Source organism: Stegostoma tigrinum, chromosome 2 (assembly GCF_030684315.1).
Source record: "Stegostoma tigrinum isolate sSteTig4 chromosome 2, sSteTig4.hap1, whole genome shotgun sequence".
In the NCBI taxonomy this organism is placed as follows: Eukaryota; Metazoa; Chordata; class Chondrichthyes; order Orectolobiformes; family Stegostomatidae; genus Stegostoma; species Stegostoma tigrinum.
This window is the reverse complement of record NC_081355.1, coordinates 24,833,455-24,860,161: the sequence shown is the minus strand read 5'-3', so window position 1 is coordinate 24,860,161 and position 26,707 is coordinate 24,833,455. Positions and strand designations below refer to the sequence as shown.

The 26,707-nt window shown below is 41.2% G+C and overlaps 1 protein-coding gene across 7 annotated transcripts in view; it reads left to right on the top strand.

The window, feature by feature from the left end:
• The window catches only part of LOC125448871 (catenin delta-2-like), a 1,175,930-nt gene that overhangs the window by 413,867 nt on the left and 735,356 nt on the right, over positions 1–26,707 (top strand). For all 7 annotated transcript variants that reach the window (XM_059652900.1, XM_059652905.1, XM_059652902.1 and 4 more), the window contains exon 3: positions 20,813–20,946. In XM_059652900.1, the coding sequence (XP_059508883.1) occupies positions 20,813–20,946 (134 nt within the window). The remainder of the gene's footprint in view (positions 1–20,812; positions 20,947–26,707) is intronic.

Genomic DNA, 26,707 nt, shown 5'->3' with positions numbered 1-26,707 from the left:
GTGGAAGTATCTTACGCACATTCACCGGAATAACACAAGCAGGAGTAGACCAGCAGCCTCTCAAGCCTGCTCAGCCATTCAATGCAATCTTGACTGATCTTGAGCTTCAACTTCAATTTCTCAGCAGCCTCATTAATTCCCTAGAGACCAAAACTCTGCTGATCCAAGCCTTAAATATTTTCAAGAATATATACCATCTGAAATGAATTAAAATGATTGTGACCTACTTCCAGGTCAGTTGCCGGACTAATTCTTCTGGTTGCAGTTTGATGTGCCTCAGAACTTTTCTATACTTTGTGAATGTTTCAGTGGCTGAGAGAGAATGGTCTACTGGTGCTCAAGTACATTTTTGTTGATTTTATATCCTGATCTGCCCCAATGGAAATTCCAGTAAAAAATGATTAATGGTAGCAAATGAACAGACTGGTCATTCTGTATCTCCATTTTGAAGTATACAGGACAAATCAGACTTCTGTGTCTCATTCAACAGTTTTACTGCTTGTGCCTTTTGGAAGGCCTTCCTCTGGGATTTGTGCATGTCTGGCAGAATGAAGGGAGCTGACATAAAAGAATTGCGCCTGAAGAACCTTCTGAAAACAATTGTATTCTTCATCTCCTGACTTCTCTTTTGCCTTTGTCACTGACTGGGCAAGTTTCAGTACTTTGGGTATTTGAAATGAGAAAGAGCTGAGTCATCTTGTGGTAAAGAGAGGGAAACAAGTCAGAAAAGTATGCTTAAATCATCTGCATCTTCTCAATCTGAAAGGACTCGGAGGTGGGGGAAAAATTTGATAGGAGAAGGAAGGTTATCTATGTGGACACACTTATCATTGGTCATGTCAGTGCCTAAAAGGTTCCTTCCCAAATTATAGCACTGAATTCTTCATTTTCACAGAATGGGGACATTTCTAGCTAAACCATCCCTAATTATCCTCAAAAGTGGCAGTGCCTTCTTGAATGACACCAGTCTCTGTGGTGTAGGTACATCCATGGCGCTGTTAGGAAGGGAACTCCAGGAATAGTCAAGAAACAGTGATGCAGTTCAAGGTTGGGGTGTGGGGCTTGGAAGTGTACTTGCATGTCATGCTGTTCCCATGTATCTGCTGCCCTTGTCCTTCTAGGTGCTTGGTGCCACAAGTTTGGAATGTGATGTCAAAGATGCATCGGTGAGTTGCTGCAGTGCATTTGTAGATGGCACACACTGCTGCCACTGTGCATCATGTTGGAAGGAATGAAAGTTTAAGGTGGTGGCTGTGGTACCATTCAAGAAGGCTGTTTTGTCCTCTGTGGGGTTAGATGTCCTGAGTGTTGTTGCAGCAGCATTCATCCAGACAAGTGAGGATTGCATTCTTGACTTGTGCCATATGGAGAGGGGGGCAGGCTTTGGAAAGTCAAGAGGTGACTTTCTGCAGCTTTCCCAGCTCCTTGTTTGATCTTGTAACCAGATTATTTATTTGGCTGGTCTGGTTTAGTTTCTGGTCAGTTGTGACCTCCTGCATATTAATGGAAGGTATTCAGTGATGGTATTGCAATTAAATGTCAAGGGAAGATAGTTAAATTCTCTCTTGTTGGAGATGATCATTTCTAGGACTCATTACTTGCCACTGATCAGCGTAAGCCTGAATGTTGTCAAAGTTTTGTTGCATTTGGACATGGACTGCTCCACTATCTAAGGTGTTGTGAGTGTTCTTGAACATTGAGCAATCATCAGCGAATAACCACGCTTTTGATCTTATGATGATGGGAAGGTCATTGATGAAGCTGCTTTAGCTGGTTAGGCCTAGAACATTATCCTGAGAAATACTTGTTGCAGACCTGTTTTAGCACTTTTGTCCTTTAGAAGTCAGCCAGCACCATCAGTTGTACAGATAGCAAGCCCCCCCCCCCCAGCTCCTCTGATGCTATCTGACCTGCTGTGCTTTTCCAGCATCACACCTGTAAAAGCCAGACCAGGTAAGAACGACAGATTTCCTACCTTTAAAGGATGTGAATGAATCAATTGGATTTAAAGCATCCCAGGAGCAGTTGTGCTCCTCCACTTCTTTGCTGCTACTTGCTGTTTGCTGGACAATGCTTCTGCAGGAGTGAGGAATGTTGCAGCATGTTTTGGTTTTTTGGCTATCATGGATAGATAGCTGTCAGTGTATAGAAGCTGTGATTTGTGAATGCAGAGCTTGTAGCAGTATGGAATGTGTGAGGGTGAGGCAGAACTTTGAATTGAATAGTTCATGACTGAATAATACCAACAGCTGTAAGTGAGTAATGGAGGTGCAGTCAATCGAGTAATGGTTGGAGTTAATGGTGTAATTGGTTGGAGATACTATTTGAAGATGAGTTCACCTTGACAACGCATGTGAGATAATTAAACTTCATGCACTGTATACTTGCTCTTGGAATAACATACCTGACATTAACCTCGACCTTTATTTCCTCCCACTGCCTCCTGAGTGTATCTCTGCAGTGTCTCCTACCTTGCAAACACAGAATGCTGCCCATGTTTTACACCAAGACCTCTAGAGCATTTTTGGAAGATCTAGCATGTTCCACTGTTGCTCAAACAGCATAGCTTATGTTTCTGCATGATTTCCACCTACTTCTTGCAGCAACAATCCTTCGTAAGAAGTGCTGTCAAGTGGAGCTGGCCATTGCTGATATGTGCAGCCATTGGACAGTGCCATGCATAGAGCAGCTGTACAAGTTTACCATGCTGTCTATCATGCAATGAACAGGCACGGTTGAAACACGAGCCATGATCTCCATGCCCGTTTTCAGGAATTAGCCAGCTTCTTCCCCTGTAATTGATGAGTTGCCCACTGATCTCTTAAGGCTCAACTTCATACTCATGTACTCCCCCTTAAAGGTCTAGCAAAGAACAGAAAAAGAGGTAGGCTGTTACCACTTACCACCTCGACTTGCCCCCTTATGCCTATCCCTAGCATTTATTCTAGATTTCAGACAGAGCAAAAGGTGAACACTGAGATAATCCTGCTTTTCAGGTACTACGGGGCTACTAAACTCGGGAATGTGCCCTGTCGAAAGGTTTTTAAAATTGCTGAGATCTGAAAATTTCTTTTAAAAATCCACTTCACAAAATAGCACAGCTTTCCAGTATATCTGTTTCTGATTAAGTTCATCTTCACAGAATTTTGTAACAGTTATGGCCTCATGACCCAGTGTGCAGATGCAAGATGGTCAGCTATCTCCATTCCAGATTGAGCAGCTAATTCATAGAAAAATAAATTGGTGTTTTAATCTCATTGATGCACAGTAAATCATTAATTGGCATTTGAACAATCTCACTACTGGAAAGGAGTAACCATAGTGTTAGCGTAACATTGAATCATAGATTTATACACCACAGAGGCAGTTGTTCAGCCCCTTTATACCTGTTCAGAGCTAATCAATTATTTCCAACTCAAAGCCCTGCAATTTTCGCCCTTCAAACATTCAGACAATTTCCTTCAGAAAGTTATTAAGTTCGTTTTCACAGCCATTTCAGGCAGTGCATTCCAGATGATGAAAGCTCAGTAAAATAAATCGCTCTCATTTCGTCCTGTTTTTCTTTTTCTAATTTTCTGAAACCTGTGGCCTCTGGTTACAAATCGCCCTACCCATGCAGGATGTATCTCTCCCAATCTATTCCACCAAAACCCTGGATGATTTTGGACGTCGCTATTAAAGTTAACCCGGACCTTCTTTGCTGAAAGGAGAACAATTGCAGATTTTCCCTCTGCATTAAGTGAAATACCCTAATCTCTAGTATTATTCTAGGAAAACCATTCTGCACCCTCTGAAAGGCTTTTACACCTGTTCTAAAGTGACTGAAACACAAAAAAGATAATTCAGTGTCTTGCTGAGTATAAATGTCTGATCAACAATGTTTAACACAAGCTTTCATACAGATCCCTTCACAGTCCTTTTGCTTTCCCAGTTATGGTATTTTTGTTGGGGTATTTTGAAATCCTGGGTGATTACATGCACAACATGACATTGTATTTGTCTGGCTAATGGAGTTTATACTGAGTAATCAAACATCCTCAACATGTAGTTTAACATTTACCAGCTTCCACAGAAAGTCCCATTATGTGTCCTGATATTAAGAGGGTTAAAGTTACTTATCTTTTCAATGGTGAATTTATTTAAGGGAAGTTTCTTCAAGAGAACACGACTCTGGCAGAATGGGATTTGCAGCAATTCTAAAAGCTGGTTTCCTCATAGTAGCTTAACTGAGATCACTGATGCCTTTAGCCACAACTACACATAGCATGATTCCCCACAAAGATTCACTCAGCTCACTTTCCCACTGGCCCCAAGACAGCAACGCAGCTGGATCCCAGCCAATGTAGGCATCTCCTTCAGCTTGTGCAAGAGCCCTGGTTCTTGGCAGTTTGGACCAGATATGGCATTTGATTTCCAAGCTCCACATTCAATAATAACAGGCTCCAACACCCAGTGAACATTACTTTCTGACTTCAATGTCAGCCCTCTGATGTAGTGACAGATTTGGAAGAAAGATGGAGGGGAAGAGAATTTTTTCTTACCATTCTTCAAGTTGCCAGTATTTGTTCGTGTACTACTGATACTGTGAACGTATTCAATGTACCCACAAATTCTGAGAGATCAGTCTGATTATGGAGTGTGGCCTTCATTCTAAACAGGCTGAAATTTTTTATCAACCTCACCATATCTCTGGGTCTGGAGACCCGCAAACAAGTCCCATTTGCTCCAGGAGCATGTCATAACATTAAAAATATAATGAATCAAGTTTCTGAGGATAATTAGCATTTTCCGGATTGATTTTATACCATTTCATAACTACTCCTCACGTTCTTGGACAAATAGAAAATGGGCACTGTGTCCTGTACTCCTTCACCAGATGAATATGTAAGTCTATGAATTTCAAGTAGTGTTTTTCCTCTTATTTAAGCCTGAGGAAATTCTAAATCTTCCAAATCACAATATGCAATGTGGATGTTCTTCCAGTTTAATGAAATCTACTATAGCTGGTAACTTTATGAAGAAGGAAGCAATCTCTCATTCACAGGTTTTAGTCTATTCGATATCATCCTATACATAGCAATGGTTACGGCAGGCTCGTGTTTTTCACTCAATTGCTGTTTTAACTCTCACTCCATCCTCTCCAACATATTATTAGGGGTTTGGGACACAGTGGGTTTACGATCATGACCATGATGTCTGGTTTGTTGCATATAACCATAATTACCAGCAGTCATTCGAATGATGTGACATAAGTTGAATAATCTGTTGTGAGGTGTTGGGTGAGGTTGCCTATCTTGGCTTTGGTTTGAAGCTGTTAAGGTTGCAGTGGCAGTGACTCTATCTCTGGTCCTGGAGACCTGCAATCAAGTCCCATCTGCTCCAGGAGCATGTCATAACATTAAAAATATAATGATTAAAATTATCTCCTCCTCCTCTTGCATCCCATACAATGCAGAATGTGGGTGCAATCTGGAGTCCCTGGAAATGTTGCTTAATTTGACGAGACCTTGCAATGAGTTAATTACATTGAAAATGTCGTAAAGTCTGCCTTTGTGCAGGACAGTGAATGAATAAGTGAATTTATAGCATTAAGGTGTTGACATTGTACTTGGTGCTTGTTGCTAGCAGCATTTTATTGTGTTGACTTCTTGTGTGGCAACTGTTCACAATGCCATGAGAAATGCAAACAAGCTTGCACTTTTGGAAGGATAAACAATGGACTAAACTTTCCCTCTTTGTGATACTGCACCAAGCTTAGCAAAACAACAAAGGTGCTGTTCTAAACAGCCAGCTGATATATGTTTACAAATAATCTTGAGGCACAGTCAATTTGTTCCTAACCTACTCACCCTGCTCATGTCACAGCTGAGTCAGATTGACATAGCGGCACACTTCTGTCTTATGTTTTTCTGCTGACTGTTCTTGGAGGATGGTTGCTTTTAATCAGATAGGATTAGTCTTTACTACATAACATTCTGCAGCAGGAACCATAGTGCCTCACTATTGAACCTGTTGCCATTCATTGCCGTAGCCAGCCATGCTGTACATCTTCTACAGAAATACCCAGGCTAAGTTGGTGGACCACTCTTGAGCAAAAAGAGAGTAAGCAAATATCAGGTTATCGTTTTTGAGTCTGAAAAAGGATAGATCACGGTACTTTCTAGATGATATGAAGTTAAATTCAGTGAATGTTCAAAGAGATTTGTGGTTTCAGGTCTTAGATCCGTAAAATGTCTTTGACAGTTGTTTACATGGACTTCTGGAAAGTGTTTGATAAAGTGCCACATCAGAGACTGTTAACTAACACAGAGACCCACGGAGTCATGGGCAAATTATTGACATGACTATCAAACTGATTGATTAGCAGGTGACAGAAACTAGGGATACTGGATAGGTACTCAGATTTGCAAGATGTGACCGGGGGTGTCCCACAGTGATCTGTGTTAGTGTCTCAATTATTCACATTATTTATTTACAACATGGAGAATGGCGTAAAAAAGTTGTAGATCCAAATTTGCTGATGACACAATATTAGGCATCGTTATATTCAGTGGGGATGATAGCATAAATTTGCAAAAGGATATTGAAGACGAGGTGAATGGGCAAAACTATAGCAGATGGAGTTCAGAGTAAGCAAATATCAGGTTATCATTTTTGGATCTGAAAAAGGATAGATCACGGTACTTTCTAGATGATATGAAGTTAAATTCAGTGAATGTTCAAAGAGATTTGGGGTTTCAGGTCTTAGATCCTTAAAATGCCATAAATAGATAAAGAAAATAACTTTAAAAAACAAATGAAATGCTGGTCTTTATATCTAGAGGACTGGAGTATATGGATGAAAAAGTTGTAAAAAACCTTTATTCGATCCCACTTGGAACACGGTGAGCAGATTTGGGCATCACACGTTGGGAAGGACTTTGTAGTCCTGAAGGCTGTACAAGGTAGATTTAGAACAATGATATCTGGGCTTCAGGGGCTATATGGGGAAATTATACAAATTGGGCTTGTTTTTCTTTAGAATTTGGAAGTTTAAGAGATAATTTGATCCAAGTGTTCAAGATATTAACAAGAAAAGACAGGGGAAATAAAAATAAACTATTTCCATTGGTTAGTGATTATAGAAGTAGGAGGTATAGCCTTAACTAGGGCTGAACTCTTCAGGAGACTTATAAGGAAGCAATTCTACACACAAAGAATGGTAAATATTTGGAACTCTCTTCCATATACAATGGATGTTACATCAGCTGTTGATTTTAAATCTGAGATTTTTTTTGTTAAGCAAAAGTATTCAGGGACATGGGGAAGGCAGGTATATGGAGTTGGGTCACAGATCACCTGTAATCTCACTGAATGGCAGAACAGGCTCAAGGGCTGAATGGCCTACTCCTGCTCCCATGTTCTTATCTTTAAATGGAAGCAAAAAAACAGCATTTTATATAACACCTTTAAATTAATGAAGTATTCCCAGACATTTCATAGTAGCATTACAAAACAGAGTATGATAATATGCCATTTAAGGAGGTGTTCAGCCCGAAGACTAACATCTGGAATATGAGGTAGGTTTTGGGATATGTCTTGAAGGAGAAAAGCATAGAAAGGCAGAGAGTTGCAGGGAGGAAACTGCAGAGTTTAGAGTGAGGGAAGTTGAAGGCACGGCCATCAAAGGTGTAAATATAATAATATAATAGGGAATGCAGCTGTTTTGAAGGTTAGAACATAGAACAATACAGCACAGAACAGGCCCTTCGGCCCTCGATGTTGTGCCAATCTGTGAACTAATCTAAGCCCCTAATCCTACACTATCCCATCATTATCCATATGCTTGTGGGAAGGTACAGGTTTTGGGATTGAGATTATCCTGTTCTTTGACAATCCTTCAGATCAATGATGACTTGCTTCCACTCTGTTGCGGGGGACAGGGTGATTCAGTGAAATGCAGGTGGTGTTTGAGGTGTGGGAGGTTTTTTTTATTCATTTACGGAATGGGGGCATCGCTGTCTAGGCAGCATTTATTGCCCATCCCTAATTGCCCAGAGGGCACTTAAGAGTCAACCACATTGCTGTGGGTCTGGAGTCACATGTAGGCCAGACCAGGTACGGATGGCAGATTCCCTCCCTAAGGGACATTAGTGAATCAGGTGGGTTTTCTGAGGGTCGACAATGGGTTCATGGTCTTCATTAGATTGTTAATTCCAGATATCTTATTGAATTCAAGTTCCACCATCTGCTGTGGTGGGATTTATACCTGGGTCTCTGGATTAACAGTCCAGCAGTAATATCACTAGGCCATTGCCTCCCCTGAATGAGCTGCTCCTGAATTCTGAATCCCCTTTTGCAGGTGCTTCTCCAGTTTGTGTGTTGTAAGGCAAGCAATTCCCATGTGTTCGTGGAGAATATTGAATTTATTCAGGGAAGCTTTCGATATGTTGCTCTAATGATTGCTTACCACTGCGGAGCTCGAAGACTTGTTTCAGGATCTTGTGCCGAGACAGCTAGGCTGGTCGTATATGACCAGTACTTCAATACTAGGGAGGTCAGCCTGGGAGAGGATGCTTTTCTTGATATACCTATCTTGCCAGGGCATTTGCAGGATTTTGCAAAGGCAATGCTGGGGATTATTCTCCAGGCTGTCTGCTGTATTTTCTCCACATTTCTGGTGGATACAGGAGGGTGGGGACCACAGCTGCCCTGTTGACCGTGTGCTTGGTGCTGGGTTGAGGTCTTGGATTTCAAACACTTTGTTCCTCTGGTGTCCAAAGACTGCACTAGCATGTTGAAATCACTATTTGGTTTCATTGTCAATGTCTGCACACCCTGAAAGGAATCTCCCAAAGTATGGGAAATTGACCCACATTGCCCAGGGCTCACTGTGGATCTTAATCGTTGGCAGGGGTAGTGCTGTGTGGCAGGAGTGGACTAATAGGGAACCATTTGTTTTCTGGACTTTTAATCTGACACCAATTTTGTCATACACGTTGGGGACTACATTGACAATGGTTTGTAGCTTCACCTCCCAGTGTGCACACATGCAGGCATCATCGGCTTCCTACAGCTCGATGATAAAAGTTGGAGTGATCCTGTTTCCAGCCTGGAGGTGGCCAAAAGTTGAACAGTTTCCCGCTAGTGCCATGAGTTAGCTCCACTCCAATGAATAACTTAATGGAGATGGTGACAGACTGTTCCAGTGAAGAGCATTAGTGTGATGACACAGCCCCGTTTGATCCCAGTTTGCACTCATACTGGGCCTGTGGGTGACTGATTGGTGAGAGTCATGTCATTGTGAAGCAGGTGGAGAATGGTGATGAATTTGTGTGGACGACTGAATTCAAGGAGAATCTTCCACAGTCCCTCACATTTGACTGTGTCAGAGGTCTTTTTGAGATTGGGAGGGTCGTTTACAGAGGTTGCACTTTTCCTGAATTTGTCTCTCATTATAAATTATGCCCGTTATGCCTCCTAATGGGAGGAAGTCACACTGAGACTCAGGGACGAGCTCTCCAGCAACTGGAATGTTGTGGCTGAGGAGAATTCTTGCAATGATCTTGCCTGCAGTGGACAGTAGGGAAATCTGTCTGTAATTTCCACAATCAGACCTGTCTCATTTCTTGAAGATGGCCATAATTACAGCATCTGAGATCTCTCTTCCTTCCAGGCAAGGGTGATGAGGTCATCGATTTGGGTTAGAATTGTCTCTTCACTATTTATAGTCCATTAACATAGCTTCCATCAGCGCCTGAGGCCTTGCAGTTTTTCAGCTTATGGATGGTTTTGCTTTTGACCTCATGGCAGGTTGGATGTGCACTGAGATGGTAACGGTTAGTGTGGTTTGTGATAGTGTTGAGAACATTTGCACTGAAGGCCTTGTCTTGGTTGAGGAGGTCCCCAACATTGTATTCTCCAACAGGCATTGTGCCCTGTGGACCTGTTGACTCTCCATTTTTGACTCTTAGTGAAGTAGGTTTCTGGACACTCAGACTACAATGGCTTTGATTGTGGCTGTAAGCAAGCTGCTGAGCCTCTTGCACTCTTTCCAATCACCGTCTATTCTTCAGGTCACACATCCTTTGTTGTACCTCTCCCTTCGGTTGCCTATGGACTTACTTCCTTCTGCTAAAGCTTTGGGAAGCTACCAGTTCAGGAATGCTGTTTGATTGTATTCCAGGAGGTCCTGAATCTTCAGGTTGTTCTTGTGAAACCAGTCTCTGTGTTTCCTGATCAAAAGGCTGAGCATCTTCATGCAGGTGCTGACTATGATGGCCTTTAGCGTCGACCAGATGCTGTGGGCATAGTGCAGCTCTGGCACATTGGTTGTTGCCAGGTTGTTTATGAGACACCACCTGAGAAGGCCTTTCTTCTCAGGGTCTTTGAGCCCAGGAACTTTGTGTGTCCTGTGGCAGGGAATCTTCTGCCTTGGCCAGTTTGCCACCTTGTTCTTGAAGCTGGCATTCTCAGCCAGTCATTTATCCCTCAGGATGTTAGTGTCAATGATTTAGCACAAGGGATCCTGGGCCATCATGGTCTGTCATTGTTGAGATTGTCCATATCGGTCCTGGGGTTCCCCGTCCAGCAACCATCACACGGTTCTACCAAAGGAAGGACTTGACCCAATGGTAGGGAAATCCGAGAAACTGCAGGGGGGAGGAGGAGCCAGCAATTAAACACTCACCTTTAACCAATCATTACCAACCACCTCCGAGGTAGAGCAGGAAGTGAAGCCCAAGGTAGTGGTGACCAGCAGTGTGTGCGTGTCAGACAGTTATCCTGTCCAGAGGCTGGAGCCTGATCCCAGATTGCTCACTAGCCTGGGTGATGGGTTAAGGATCAAGTCAAGACGGCGCAGAGTGAGGTTGGGGAGGCCGGCCTGGTGGAGTTCAGAGACGTATTGCTAGAGATTTACCTCAAGCTCACTTTGCTTGACCTGATCTTGCCTTTTAATGTGAGGTAGTTGTTGCAAACCTATGACAACACAGTCCCAGCTGAGCAAGATCTTTTCCCCCATTGGAGGAGATTACAAAGATAGGGCGAGGCAAGGGTGTGGATTCAAAAACAAGATAATTCCTTTCCAGTGGCTGCTGTCTGACGTTTGAATATTCCTAAGTGCTAGATGTGCTAAGATCTCATTGGTAATACCTTCACGCTTGCTGTTCTAACATCAACTTGTCTGGGTAGCCTGTAGACTTGCAGACACAAATTATTCCATATCTGCAAATCTGAAATAAAATCATAGAGCTACTGTGCCCAATTAGTCACACCCTCCTGTAGTTTCCAACAGCCCAATGCTGAAGAAATATCATTGACCTGAAATGCTAATATTGCTTTCCTCTCTCAGCAGATGTTTTCTGGCCTGGTGGGTTATTCTGGCATCTTCTAAATTAATTAGTGGTTACTTCTGCCACAACAATTGATGCACACTGATTTCACTATCTCAGAACTGCACGTTTGACCCTGGTAGCTAAGGATAAAATGCCCTGACGTGCAGGAATGCAAAGGTCTTACCAAATTTAACAGCAGAGTCTCAATCCTTACTCCATCCTTCTTCTGAACAGCTGACCATATTGACAGGCCATGCCAGGGAAAAGCAGGAGGTAAAGAAAAAGGGTATATGTGAGGTAGGTAGGCACTCTTCCCCCAACCAGAGGGACCAGACACTGGGAAATAGAAGTATTGTAGGAAACCACATTGCTGCCATTTCATCATCACTGACCCACCCCCTCCCAATCCTCCAATCACAAAATGGGGTAATACCATAATGGTAACCCTTGTCCTTGAGCAACTATGGTCTGGTTCTGTGGGGCGGTTCAAAGATGGATGGAATGACTGACACATGTTGGAAAAACTGTCATGACTGTCTGCCAGAAGAGCAGGAATTGACTAATGTGAGGGTCTGGATGTGGTCACATGCCAACTACAGGAAGTGCAGACTTGTAAATGTGGAGCATCTCTCCTTTGACATGCAGCACCTCCCAGACCACATGTGCAAGGTCTGGCTCCCAACATCATAGAAAATTAAACCTTATTTGAGTACTATATGCAGTTCTAGGTACCACATTTTATGAAGGACGTGAATGAATTGGAAAGAGTGCAGAATTTTATAAGAATGGTTTCAGTGTTGAGAAACTCAAGCTTTTAAGTTAGATTGAGGAATTGAGTGTGTTTTTTCTTAAGTAAGACAAGGCTAAGAGGAAATTTGTTCGAACTTTAGAAAATCATAAGTGGACTAAACAGACCAGACAGGATGAACTTGTTACCATTTCATAAAAAAGATCAAGCTATATCCTCTGTATTGGCATCTTAAATGTGTCTTTATGCTTCTTCTATGTTGCGAACTAAATAGATTCAGTGCTCTCCTGTGGTAAGATTGATCTTCTTTTCTCGGTATTCTCTGTGCTTCTTTCCAACGTCTGCTTGCACATCATCTAAAAAACCAAGTCATACAGGGTATAATAAATCTGTTAAAGTCTTTTTCAGCAATACAACAATCATGTCACTTATTAATTCTGATTTCAACGTTCCAGTGTCACATTTTTCCACAAATCTAGAGACATCATTTCATTATCTGTGGATTTCCCTGAATGTTTTAATGCTTCTGTTTAGTCTTGCTCTTTCAAAAAAAGTTACATGTTCTCAGATTAAAGTAGATGTCAAAGTTTATAGAAGTTCATCAAAAATATCTATGCCCTCTCTTATGTCTTAGCAAGCCATGATGTTATCAACTGCAAAAGTGTGTTTATATGTTCGGTTTCTGACATAACATCCAGCTTAGAAGCTGTTCTATGTCTTAAAAACTATTTTCTACAAGTTGTTCAATCATGTCTAATTAAATGTGCCTGACAATATTTTGATTCATGCTATTCCTTCCTCATGTCATTATTTATTCTTCTTAATTTAAAGCTTTTTTAAATTCTACATTGTCTCAATGCTGCTTTACTCTTGTTACTATAAAGGCTTTGAATCTTCTTAAATTCCTTTGCCTGAAAGACATCTAAATCTGCCGTATAGCAAAGTTTATTTTCCTTATCGTATAGACATTTAAATGTGTGGCATAGCCATGCTGCTTCCTTGTTATGCTCACTGGAAAGTTTTGTTTTACTCTCATAGCCAAAATAAAGGTTTCCTATCTGAGGATTGAATGCCAATTTTCTGCCTTGTTACAGCAAAATTGCTGATATCCCACCTTTTGCAGCTAATAAACACTTTTTATCCTTCACAATGAATCTACTAAATAAATCCTGCTGTCTGCATCCTTAAAGTTGAATCTTGTTTGCCTGACAGCTTTCCCTGTGTGAATCCCGCAGTCAGTAGTGCTTTTAATAATGGCCATTCACTTTAACAGTTCCTTCAAATGAATTCCTATGTCTTCAGCCATAATAAATTCTCCCTGTTTTTACTTACGGATCCCTCACTCTTACTGTCATCTCAGTAACATCCATTCTTTCTTATTCTATTAGATTGACCTGCTTAGACTTCTAAATTTCTCTTTTAGCACTTTAATTCTGACTTTTCAACATTCCCAGTGTTGCGACCTCAGTTTAAGTTAATTCTATAGCCCTTGATTTCCCTTACTGTAGCTATGCGTAATGGTGACCGTTTGCTGTGGCAGCACTGCTCTCTCTTAGCTGTAAGTACCTCTATTTTATTTTTTGCATTTTCAGCCTATAACTGCACCATGTTTCCCATTGCCCCATCAAGGATTTTAACTTAAATCGCGAGCATCCAATTTCCATTTGCTGCTTGTAGCTGATCCTCTAGTTGGGACCACTCCTGCAGTCCCTTGATACCTGATACAACCTATGGCTGCCAGGCATGACCAGTATATCAGCTCCATGTAGCTTCTAGCTCACAGTGACTTCTACGCTTCTCTTACCAGGTCTGATATGCATTATCCCTTGACTGTATATTCTTCCTTATAGAATCATGCGCAAGTCTTTCTGCTGCTGACTTGATTGGCCGAGTTGCTGTGAAGGTTGGAAGCTGCTACTTCCTTCTGGCCTCACAGAAGTTTATTACATTGAGTTAAATCAGATTCCAATCCACACTGCTGCCTACTGTGTCATTTGAGTCTGCAATGCCAACCACTGGCAGCATGAGGTTGAGTAGATTGTTATCACAGTTCTCCTTTACTGACTGGGCCTACACAGCTTACTTGATCTAACGTGTTGGAGGAAAACAGTCAGGTCATTTAATGAGCAGAGGATCTTTTCTTTAATGAGATGTAGTTTATTACATGATAGCAACCAAACGCAAGCTATATTAGTAAAATAGAGGTTGTTTTAAAGTCTGTTGGGAGATCCCGGATAACAGGTCTGTCCTCTTCAAGACCCTAATATCTTCTACCTTTCCCCACATAGATTAGAAGGAGCATATTGCTATCTTCAGCATTAACCATTTGAAAACTACCTTTCGCAGTACTATACTTGTCAAGGCAGCATCAGGCGAGGCAGGAAAGTTGACGTTTTGGCTCAGGGCCCCTTCTTCAGGAAAGGGTCCCGACCCGAAACATCAAGTTTCCTGTTCCTCCGATGCTGCCTGACCTGTTGTGTTCCTCCAGCTCCACACTATGTTATCTCTGACTCCAGCATCTGCAGTTCTTACTGTCAGTGAGTATACTTGTCAAATGAGCTTTATATCTTTCTGGGTTTGAATGTTAAGTATTAGATAATTTTAACAATAAATCTTGAAAGCAATAGTTTCTATAGTTGTAACCTTAGGCAGGGGCTGTCTGGGAGGCAGTTCCAAACATTAAAGGCTTCTTCTGATGCCTCTTTCTAGTAAGGGTATCTTTTTATGGATTTACAGATAAGCCTCATGGATTTTCCAAGTGACAGTTTATGGAAACACCATGGGATAGAAATTCACTTTGGGCAGTGCTGCAAGGCAGTCATCAGCAAATCATGCAGCCCAATATTAAAGGGCCAGCCTGATATTCTGTTCAGGTTAAGTCATTGAAGCTGAACATCGAGCAGCCTGCATAACCAGCATCTCAATCTGACACCTCCTGCTTTTTGCTACTGCCCAATGATTAATTTCTACCTCACAGTGTCTGTGTGGACAGTCATTTGGAAAATCCGTTTTCAATGATTGGGTTCCACGGGCTCTATGTGCTGCTTAGTGACAGGCACCAATGTAACCTGAGGCAGTAAATCAATTACTAAAAAAGTAGATTATGGTTTCTGGTAATATACCTGTCATCTATTCTCAGGGTTTGAGTGATAACCTTGAGCTGTCTGGGCTGATATTCTTCCTTATGCAAGTTCAGTTCTGCCTCCAATCATTGCTGTTTATATTCTAAATCTCTGCATTTTCAATGAAATTATTTTTGAAAAACAGCAATACAGGAGAGTAAATTGAAGGCTATAAACTGATCCTGGGGTTGAATGGTGAGCGTGAACTGTTCTTTATTGAATTTTGGTCATGTAATTCAGCCCTGTGTTTTGAAGAATAGGCTTGCAAGGTAATTTCACAACTGAAAAATTGTATTGATTATAAAGCAAACTAAGTTATTTTAAACAAATCCACCCCTACCCGCTAAACAAAATAGACAATTTTTAAAGAACCAAACAAAACTTTCCACTATTTAGAAAGATTTATCATTTTCTTTTTCCAAGAAATGATTTGAATAACAGAAGTTCAATAAGATAATGCCAAAGAACTGACATTGTTGGAGTGAACTTGTTGGAATGAGATTGAGTTAATACACAGCAGAGTTCTTGTTGAAATTCACTTTTCTGTTACGTTTTTAATTGATGTTAATATGCTAAGTTGTTAGTGCAGCAGTGTATAAAATATTTTAATGGAAGGATAGTGATGTGTTACATGACTTCCTGCAGCAGGACATCCAGTGCTTGTATGGGTGTTTCTACTGCTGACCATTTTGATGCCCAGCAGAAGCACAGCTTTGAAATCATTTGGAAACACTCTCTGAGCTGCTGCTGTTGGAAATCTCTCTGTGACCTCTGAGATCTTTCAATGTGATGGGCACTAAACGATTGGCATGCCATTGACATGTTGAAAACAGCTCATTGTGTATTGTGTGAGGTCAACCTGTTAGTCTGTAACGTTCGTTAAATGGTACATATGGGAATGCTGCATGCATTTGTTAACCAGAGAGCACGCTGCATAATTCAATATGTTCTGTTACAGCCTGTAAAAATCACATTAAATATTTGAGCATCTTTTCTACTGTTAGATTTCTCTTTATTTATTCTCAGTTTTTGTGTGTGTCACAAGTAAAAGTAGTTTGTATTCCCCATCTCTAGTTGTCCTTGAGAGAAGGTCTCGGTGCTCGGTTCTATCATCCTGTGGAGTTGAAAAAGTAAAATAAAGCTTTCACATTAAAAGACTTTAAATTGCTCATCCCTGAAAAGCTTACATTGTTTGACGTGCTTTTGTGAAAGGTAGAATTATTTAATTCTTTTGGCATAATCAGATTTTAAGTGTTTGTCATGCAGGCATGTTGCTCCTCTTTGATAGCTATAATCATGATGGGAGAAAATCAGAATAACTATGAAAAATGCAACAGCTTTAGGATTTGGTTGTTATGAGCAAAGCTTATTAACCTGAATTACCGTGTAGTCCTAGCATTACCAGTGGCCTACTAATTGATACCTCAGTGTTCCATTATTTCAGATGACAGGGAGCAGAAATTTCTTTCTAGAATCTGCCATCTAGTGATATCACTTGGAGATTAAGCAATTGTAAGTTCAGTTCCATTCCTGTCTGAGGTAGGTCAGGAGATTCCTCCTTAAATTGTAAATTGAATTGTTAAAATTTTAACATTGTGCTACACAAATGCTAGGCTATGACCATTCATAATAAGAAACAATCTAACCACCATCCTTTGACATTCAATGGTGTTACCATCACTGACTGTCAACACTCTGGGAGTTATCATTGACCAGAAACTCAACTATACTCACCACGTAGACAAAGTGGCTACGAGAGCAGGTCAGAGGCTCGGAATACTGCAGAGAGTAACTCACCTCCTGACTCCCCAAAACCTGTCCACCATCTACAAGGTACAAGTCAGGAGTATAATGGAATACTCCCCACTTTCTTGGATGAGTGCATCCCCAACAACACCCAAGAAGCTTGACACCATCCAGGACAAAGCAGCCTGCTTGATTGGCACTACATCCACAAGCATCCACTCCCTCCACCACCAATACTCAGTAGCAGCAGTGTGTACTATCTACAAGATGCACTGCAGAAACTTACCGAAGATCCTCAGACATCATCTTCCAAATCCACGACCACTTCCATCTAGAAGGATAAGGGCAGTAGATATATAGGAACATCACCTTCAAGTTACCCTCGAAGCCACTCGCCATCCTGACTTAAAAATGTATTGCAGCTCCTTCACTGTTGCTGGATCAAAATCCTGCAATTCCCTCTCTAATGGAATTGCGGGTCAACCCACAGCAGTAGGACTGCAGCTGTTCAAAAAGACAACACACCACCACTTTCTCAAGGGCAGCTAAGGTCAGTGCAATAAATGCTGGCCACCATCAGACAGATGAATAAATAAAAATAAACACTAAATTATACCTGTTTGCACTTCACATGGCTCGTCTCAGGAATTAGCCAATAGACAAACTGTCACATTTTGCCTGTGGTGACATGTAGGAGCTTAATTTGTAAAAAAAAATTCAGAATTAGTTCCCCAAACAATTGGCTACAGGCAAATATACTATAATATCAGTTTACAAAATTGAGAAAAACAACAAAGAAACTAAAATAACAAAGTGTGGAGCTGGATGAACACAGCAGGCCAAGCAGCATCTCAGGAGCACACCTTATCTATATGGTATTATGTGATAGGGCCATTGGCTTATTTGTTTGTATCAGTCACCAAAAATGTGTAGCGGAGACTGTTCAAGGTGTGGAAAGGAGTCTGTCATTCTCTGCAAATAATGTGAGGTAGTTCTGACGTCTCTTCAGGAACATTGGTCCATAGTTTTTAAACATGTGCAATGAGACCCTGATACAAAACCTAACTGTTACAACTGCAAAGACGAGTTGGCTATCGTTGCTGATGACTCAGAGGACTGACTTGAAGGATTAGAATTCCAAAATACGGCACTATATTAACCTTTAATCCAGACACCTGAATGCAATCTTTGTGGACACTTAAATTCAGTACCAATGGAGTGTAGTACTGCCTTTCAGATTTGTTTTCATGATAGTCAGCAAAGATACAATAAGACCACAGGAAATAGAAACAGGAGTGGGCCATTTAGCGATAACACAGTGTGGAGTTGGAGGAACACGGCAGGCCAGCAGCATCAAAGGAATAGCAAAGCTGATGTTTCAGGTCAGGACCGTCCTTCGTATTCCCTTCCAAAAACATCACGGCATTCCAAACTTCTTACAATCATTAAATCACTTTTGAAGCATCCTGGCATTTGTAGAAAATACAGCAGCAAATTTGCACACAAGTTCCTGATGGAGGAGAGATGTTTTTACTTAAAAGTGACAACTGAAAACCCTAGAATTTCCAGGTAGCTAAAAATATAATTATTACCATTAATAATTAAACACAGAGTTAAACAGCACCAACATTTTAAACACAAGAATCGTCATATTTACAACATTGTGGTTGACTGATACAGTCGTGTAAAATTCTGATTCGCTATTGCAGCAAAGACTATTTTGTTTTCACTGTTCTTCTTTGTATTGATATTACCTGTTGGCGCTTTCATGTCTTTCAAGTCCCTTGTCAACAGCCTCAGTTTACACATCCTGATTGATCTGTCAATCAAATCCTACAAAACAATCCAAAGGATTTCAAACAGCCCTGTACCTGTGCTGCATTGACATCACTGTAGACCAAATTGTATTTGAGAGATGTTACTTTCCAAGGTAGCCTGGGCATATAGCCGTTTATATATTGATGCAAACACCTTCAATTTCACAAACACATAACATTGACTCGTCCAAATCAATGTGAAGTTAAAAGATGAATTATTTAGCCAACTGTTGTTTTTTTGGAATCCTCAACTTGCACCGGCAATATTTGGGCTCTTGTCGCAGGGTCTACCCATATTTTTTAAAAACTCAAATGTCTTGCGATTTCTGTTCTAATTTAACTCAGTTGAAATATTATGAGAAATCACAGCATTGCCATTTGTCTAACTCTTCACCAACAACCTCTGCAAACAGCAAAGGCTTGGTAATCAGTTTTAAAGTAGTTAATTGGGAGATAGTATTGGTTAAGTGCACAAGTGCACTTTTGAGAAAGACCATGATTGTCTTCAAAAATGGTGTGGTGAGATTATTTTTAACCGCCCGAGGACAGGGCTTCAGCTTAAAGTCTCATCGGAAAGCTGGCACATCTGACTGTGTGCAGCACTCACTCAATGCCATGTTGGGTTGTCAGTCTAGATTAGGTGGTCATGCCTGCAGGCAGGGAATTGAATCTACAATCTTTTGACTCAGAACACACCACTGCTACCACTGAGCCAGAGCACACCCCATAAATGGCTGTCTTCCTTATTCTGTTGACGTTCTGATGTCCCAGGTTGGAGGAGATTTGGGAGATTTACTGAATGGCAGACAAAATGAAGGGTCTGGGGAGAGCAGGAAAGGAAGCCAGAAATACCCATGTGATACTGCTTGGGAAATGCTGGGAAAGAATGGCATTTCTTCATTCACTGTTGGGAATGATGGCCCATGGAGGATAAGTAAATAAAAGACAATGGAGTTTGGAGTGTTCAAAGTACAAGTAATCCAAACTTCAGTGTTAACTTCAGTCCTGCTTCTGGTCAGTCAGCAAGGAATGTGCATGGTTCGAGTTGGACCTGCCGCAGAGATGTGTCATAACTTATCTGAACAAGTTCATTACAAAGTAAAGGCGACATCTGTCTCCCTATCAGTATTGGAAGACACAGCCTCAGATCTACTCAGCATCTTGATTGAAAGCTGATTAAATTCATCTCTGCTATGGGCACATTTAAGGATTGACCAAACTTTGGATGCAACGTGCTGAGTTAGGAATTTTGATTGTTTAGCTGTTGGGCTTCAGCTCAGTGGAAAATAAAAACATCTTTAGATGACTGTCAAAAATAGAGTAAAGGGAATTGTACTTATGCTTTAGGATAGCTACTGAGCATATGCAAAGGAGTTATACTGTGACAATTGATCACATGTAACTAGAGCTTGGGTCTACACGGCCCTAGCAAGACATTCTCTCTTACCATCTGCTGTATGCGGTTATGCTCGATAAAGCCTGTTGCTTTTCGCTCAGTACAGTATACACATCACATTGCTAAATCAGGCTTACTTGCAGATTCCTGTTTATAGATGATTAAATTCCATTATGTGAGTTGGTGCTAGAGCCCAAGGTGTAAAGAGACTTGAAGTGCAAAGAAGATTTACAGGAATGATACCCAATATGAGATAGTACAATTGTCAGCACAAACTGTTTACAATATGACTGATTTCTCCAAAAAACTGAAGTCTGAGAAGTGACCTATCAGAGATCTTTAAGTTTGTGAAAGGCTTAATAAAATAGATGTACACCATTTGTGAGGGAATGCAAAATGAAGCATAATGAATGTGATATATTCAGAAGTGCAAGAAGTAAGAGCAAGGTAGATATTTACACAAGAGAGAAAGAAATTGGAAAAAATTATGAAAGATAGAGTGGGAAAAGAGTCTGAAGAACATAAACACTTCACATATCTTTCAAGCCAAATGGTCTATCTCTGTGCAGTAAAATTCTGTGTAACCCTTAGACCATGTGCCTGTTATCTTTACATTTTGTTTTTGTTTCTTTTCCTTTCCTCACACAACTCTCTTCCAAAATATGCAGGAGTGATGCCAGTTCCAGACCAGCCATCTGTATCAGAAAAAAATAGCTTGCTGAGCCCCATGCTGACGGCTTCCAATGGAGATGGCTCTGAACCAGAGACCACTTCTGCTATTCTGGCTTCAGTCAAAGAACAGGTATGTCCCTGTTTTTAATCATGTTTATTTGGAGGAGGGGAAGGAGAACACTGAGAATTCCAAATTCAAAAGAATGCTTTCTGAAGTAACAACTCTTAAAATATATCTATTTTCTGGTACTTAATATGGTTAGAGTTGCCAACTCTTCAGGATTGCCCGATAGTCTCCAGGAATTGTGAATTAATCTTCAGGATGCTACATTGAGCAACAAAAAGAAAAATCATCGCAGAATTAGCTTAATGCTTCATTTTCGTAGAACAGGTTGGTTTATTGCTTACCTTGTGTGAAAGTATTGCAGACAAGGGAAAATGCTGTTTAATTTGGTTAAAAAGAACTCAATGACATTTTCCAATTGACATGGAAAGACCGGAATCACAGGGATTATGGATGACCAATGACAGGCACTTTGGGTGATGGGACATTTGGAGAAAGAAGGTCCCCCACAATACTCAACCAGAGTTGGCAACATTAAGTACTGTACGAGGTTGTAGACTTGCTCGCCGGTGTGTTTGATTGCAGATGTTTCATCACCCTGCCAGATAACATCGTCAGTGAGCCTCTGGTGACACATTGGTGTTCTGTGCTGCTCCATTTACAGCATAGCAGAACTGGAACATTTACTCAGAGTTTTGAAAAGAAATGGATACCCAAAAAGCACTATCGACCATTGCCTCTGGACAGACCACAACAAGATGGCACAACACAGCCAGGCACTCTACCATACAGCAGAGACATATCACAGATGACCACAAGACTGCTCAGACCCCTAGGTATCAGGGTAGCCCACAAACCGACAACCACCCTGTGACAGCTACTGACGAATGCAAAGGATCCCATAGCCACAACCAATAAAACCAACATAATATACTAAATACTATGCAAGGACTGTGAGAAACATTTGATAGGCCAAACTGGAAGAAAACTGACAATAAGGATACACAAACACCAACTAGCCACCAAGAGACACGACCAATTCTCACTGGTCTCTATACACATGGACAAAGAAGGACACAAATTTGGCTGGGACAACACATCCATAATACCACAAGCCAAACATGTACATGCCAGGGAATTCCTGGAGGCCAGGTATTCCAATCAGAACTCCATCAACAACCACATTGAACTGGACCTGATGTACAAACCACTAAAAAAACAGAACTGGAAGTAAGGCCCACCATTCCAGCAAACTAACGCATATAAATAACAAATGGGACAGAATTTCAATGCTTCACCAGAGGCACATTGATGATGTTACCAAGCGGGGAGACGAAACATCTGCAATGAAACACACCAGCTCAGCGAGCAAGTCTACAACCTCATCCACAACCCAAGCTACAAATCTTCTGAAAAGCTAAATACTGTAGCTAAACATTTGAAGAAGAGAAATTGTTTGCAGTTGTTTCAAATTGTGACAGGGTGAAAAGCTGCTTGTTAGAATTTGAAGTTATTAGGGATTAGAAATGCTATAGTACAATGAAACAATTTAAACTGATAGAGGCATTTATTGCAAAACTTCAAACTGAATTGTTACTTTTGTTTTAAAATGGAATAAAACATCCTGAGATTATCATATTCTTATGGTACAAGACCGCTTTGAAAAAGTTCAGTATTTAGCTCAGTTGAAATTTTTGAAAAAATAATGCTCTGATTCATTATTCTTTGTTGGAATGCAATTTTGTGCACTGAGGGGGCCTGTCCCTCTTTCGAAGTGTGGATACTATTTTTATTTTCTACTTCGAGTTCACTTTGGTGTTGGTTTGTCGGAATTCTGAATAAGCTGCATGTGATAGGAAGTGGATTAATTGATATTGTAAGATGTCATTAAATTTTTCTTTTCAGGTTGGAATTACAGATGCCTCAGGGTGAAACGTATGAGACACATTTTCTTCCCCAAAAATCAATCAGATTAAAGTGTTCCATTGCATACCTGCAATGTACCGCACAATGTTCTTCAATAAATGAAGCCATTTCTTTTTACCTTATGTACCATTGTGTTCTATTACAATTTCTAAAACAAACTTCCTGTTATTTAGTAGATGAAGGTTGTGTTTTCTTTGAAATGATACAGCACCCAGCTATGTTTATCTCTGCACTACAAATGAGAGTGAATGGTTTAATTGCATTCAGTGTGTGGAAACCTAAAAGGAATTGCTAGATAGTCACTGTGTTGGAATGATGATGTGCTGAATTCTGAGGGTAAGGACATGTTAGTGACAGTATCTGTAATTACAGCACAGACATACTGCAATAATATACAGTTCTATTGATTGGCTAAAAGGATGGCATACAGAGTACAGGAGCAATTTAAGATGAAATAAAAAGAGCACAACATGGTGATGACTGTTGACAGACTCATTACTGGATAAAGTTTCACTGGACTTTTATTCTTAGAGTTTTTGTCTCCACTTTTAGGAAGTGATCAGTGTAATCTTCATTTAATAAAAAGGCCACAGCTGATTAAAGAGAGTCAAGATGTAGCAGACTGCTTTGCGAAAAATGGATTGCAACATAAATAGGATTCAAGATCGCAGGCTGTTTGATAACAGGTCTTCTGCACCCAACTGGAAACTATGAGTGGAATCCTCTGCTGACACTGATGGTGATTTTGGAGACAGAAAGGTCAATTAATAAGGAGGGCCAGTGGCTTTCATGATCTCAGTCACTCTGCTGCCACTCCTGGAACTGTATTCTAGGTGGAAAGACCCATGGTTGACCCTAATGTCAATTGAGACTTTTTAATGGCCAGCCAATGAGAATTCAAGGGCCTCATCCAACTACTGCTGCTTTTAAAGGTTTAAACTGCCTGGCTAGCTTGTCACTGTGATCAAAGCGTCTGATTGAAGGATTGGCCACTGAGAGCCAGTGCCCTTCCCTTCCTGCTGACCCCTGTACCCACTCTGCCTGTGACCTGGAGGCGAAAGCCTGTGGTGTGGGTCATGCCACGATCCTTGGATTTCAGGGGGCGTTTTATGTCCAGCAGCCATGGCCTCTCCTACAGTGTTGCTGAGCATAAGAGCTACCACTTCTTACTGGTTGGCAGCTTTCAGTAGGCGAGACTTCAGGATCTTGACACGAGAGGAAGAATTGACAGTAGGTGCACCATTGCTCGAGTACCTTGTGATTCAGTGGGCCTTCCTGAACAAAGGCAGGCGAGGTCTCTCATTGCTAGGGGAGGTCCTCATTACTTCAGCAAGATCCTGCCCCACGGATAGTACTACAGCTACCAGCATGATGTAAATACAGAAGGAAATTTTACAAGGCACATGCCTGAGCCACTTAAGAGTCCATCCTGGGGCTGGGACAGGCAAGGTTCACTGAAACACACATGGTTCACCATATGGGCACAATTTTAATTCATTTCATTCACAGTGGTAGAACAGGACTTGGGCACCACAACTACTCTCCTGCAGGTTTCCCACACTATTACAATTAAAATTTAAAGTGTCAGTAATGATCACAGGAGATGCATGCGATAACACAACCGATGAAGCTTTTCATTGGTGAAAACCAACATCAGCTGACAATGTAGTAGGTACTGGTGGAACATCCTGGCACTTCCTCATGGTACAACTTTCTTGTTCAACCCCAACGCCATTAAGACTTATTCAGAGGCAAAGGTGGCATGAGTGTTCTTTACAATTAAAGTTCACTTTAAATATTTCACATTATATTGGTTTCATTTCCTTCATGTCTGCACCATTGTTATTTGCTAAGTGTATTTGGGCCAGAGAACTAAATGTACTGGCACACCTCATGGTTGGCATGCATTGATGGTTTCAGGGGAATATAGCATTCTCTCTTTCTTGAGAAAGAACTAATGTGTCTTTTTGTATTCACTCTTTAGTGAATATTCATGTTAATGTCCGGTGCTGTCTTCGGTATTCTGTGTGACATGCTTGAATCTGGGAGTTCAGCTGGCCTGCTTTGCAATGCATTCTAAGAGACATTGTTCAAGATCCTTTTCATTGAAGGTAATTGAACTGTTGTAGATGAACTGAAGACTTTGTAAGGATTTTGCTGGCCATCACTTTGAGATAGGCATACATGTGGGCAATAACCACACTGCCCCATAAGTTCCTAATATCCTTACCATGACTGACAGTTCTCTCCAACTCCCGCCCCCCCCCCCCCCCCCCCACCCCCGCCGCCACCGCACAGAAAGCCACGGCTTTCCCTCTTCCCTTCATTGATGTGCACAATCATACCAAGCCCCCACTCTACTTTACCACTGATCTCCACTATCTGGTCACAAGCGTCCATGCAAGCTGCCACCCTCTTGTTTTGGCCCTTGTGCTGCATAGTTAACAAGGAAAACTCTCACTGTTACACACAGGTGCATAAAGCTGACAGTTTTACATAAGTCTGAAGTGCCACACCATTCTTGCTGCCAACAAATTTATCAAGAAGGTAGGATATAATTTCTCAAAAAAAGACATTTTAAGCTAATAAGTATTCATACCAAACAAATGTATTACAGTTGGAAATCCATTACAGGATAGTTTAAGACCTGAAACACCACAAATGTGCTGCTGACTTAATGCCCCCATCTTAACTCACTGTTTGGAAACCAAAATGTTATCTCATAGTTAGCTCAGTTAACCTGCTCTGCAGGTTCTGACCCCTCTCCCATCATTGAGGCACACAAGGTTCATCTTAATATTGACACAGGCAAGATCCACATTATCACTGAAATGTACAAGATCCATCTTATGGCCAGTCCATTGTAACACTGGGACAAGCGATGTCTATAAGACTGTAAGACGCAGGAGCAGAAGTCAACCACATTGCCCATCAATTGCACTGCAACATTCAATGAGGTCATGACTGATCTGATCATTCTCAACTTCACTTTCATCTCTTTGCCCCATGGCCCTTAATTCCCTGAGATAACAAGGGGAAGTGCTGGATGAACACAGCAGGCCATGCAGCGTCGGAGAAGCAGGAAGGCTAATGTTTCGGGCCTAGACTCTTTCAGAAACCTTTCTGAAGAAGGGTCCAGGCCCGAAACATCAGCTTTCCTACTCCTGTGATGCTGCTTGGCCTGCTGTGTTCATCCAGCTCCACCTACTCCTGTGATGCTGCTTGGCCTGCTGTGTTCATCCAGCTCCACACCTTGTTATCTCAGATTCTCCAGCATCTGCAATTCCTACAAGCCCTTAATTTCCTTACTGATTTAAAAATCCATCTGTTTCAACTTTGAATATAGTTAACAATCCAGCCTTGATAGCTTTCTGCTTTAAAGAATTACACAATTCATTACCCTCTGAGAGAAATTCGGTACTAACTGGGCAATCGCTAATTCTCAGATTATGCTGTCTACTTCCATACTCTACCACAAGGGGAAACAACCTCTTCGCGTTTGCCCTGTCAAGCAGCCCTAAGATCCTTATCTGATTTAATAAGGGCTTGTCTCATTCTTCCAAACTGCAATGAGTACAGGTTCAATCAATTCCTCTGTACACTGGGAATTTTCTGTGGGCAGTGCCCAATGCCAGTCTCTCTTCCCTTAGATAGCGGGACCAAAACTTCACACTATTCTCGATGTGTTCTAACTAGTTCCTTATATAGTTTTACCAAGGTTTCCTTATTTTTATATTCCATATCTTTGAAATAAAAGTCAACATCGGTTTGTCTTCACTATTACCTGCTAAACATGGATGCTAACATTTTGTAATCTGTGCACAAGACCTCAGAAAATCCATTGTGCTGCAGCGTTCTGCAGTACTTTATCCATTTAAATAATATTCAGCTTCTCTACTCC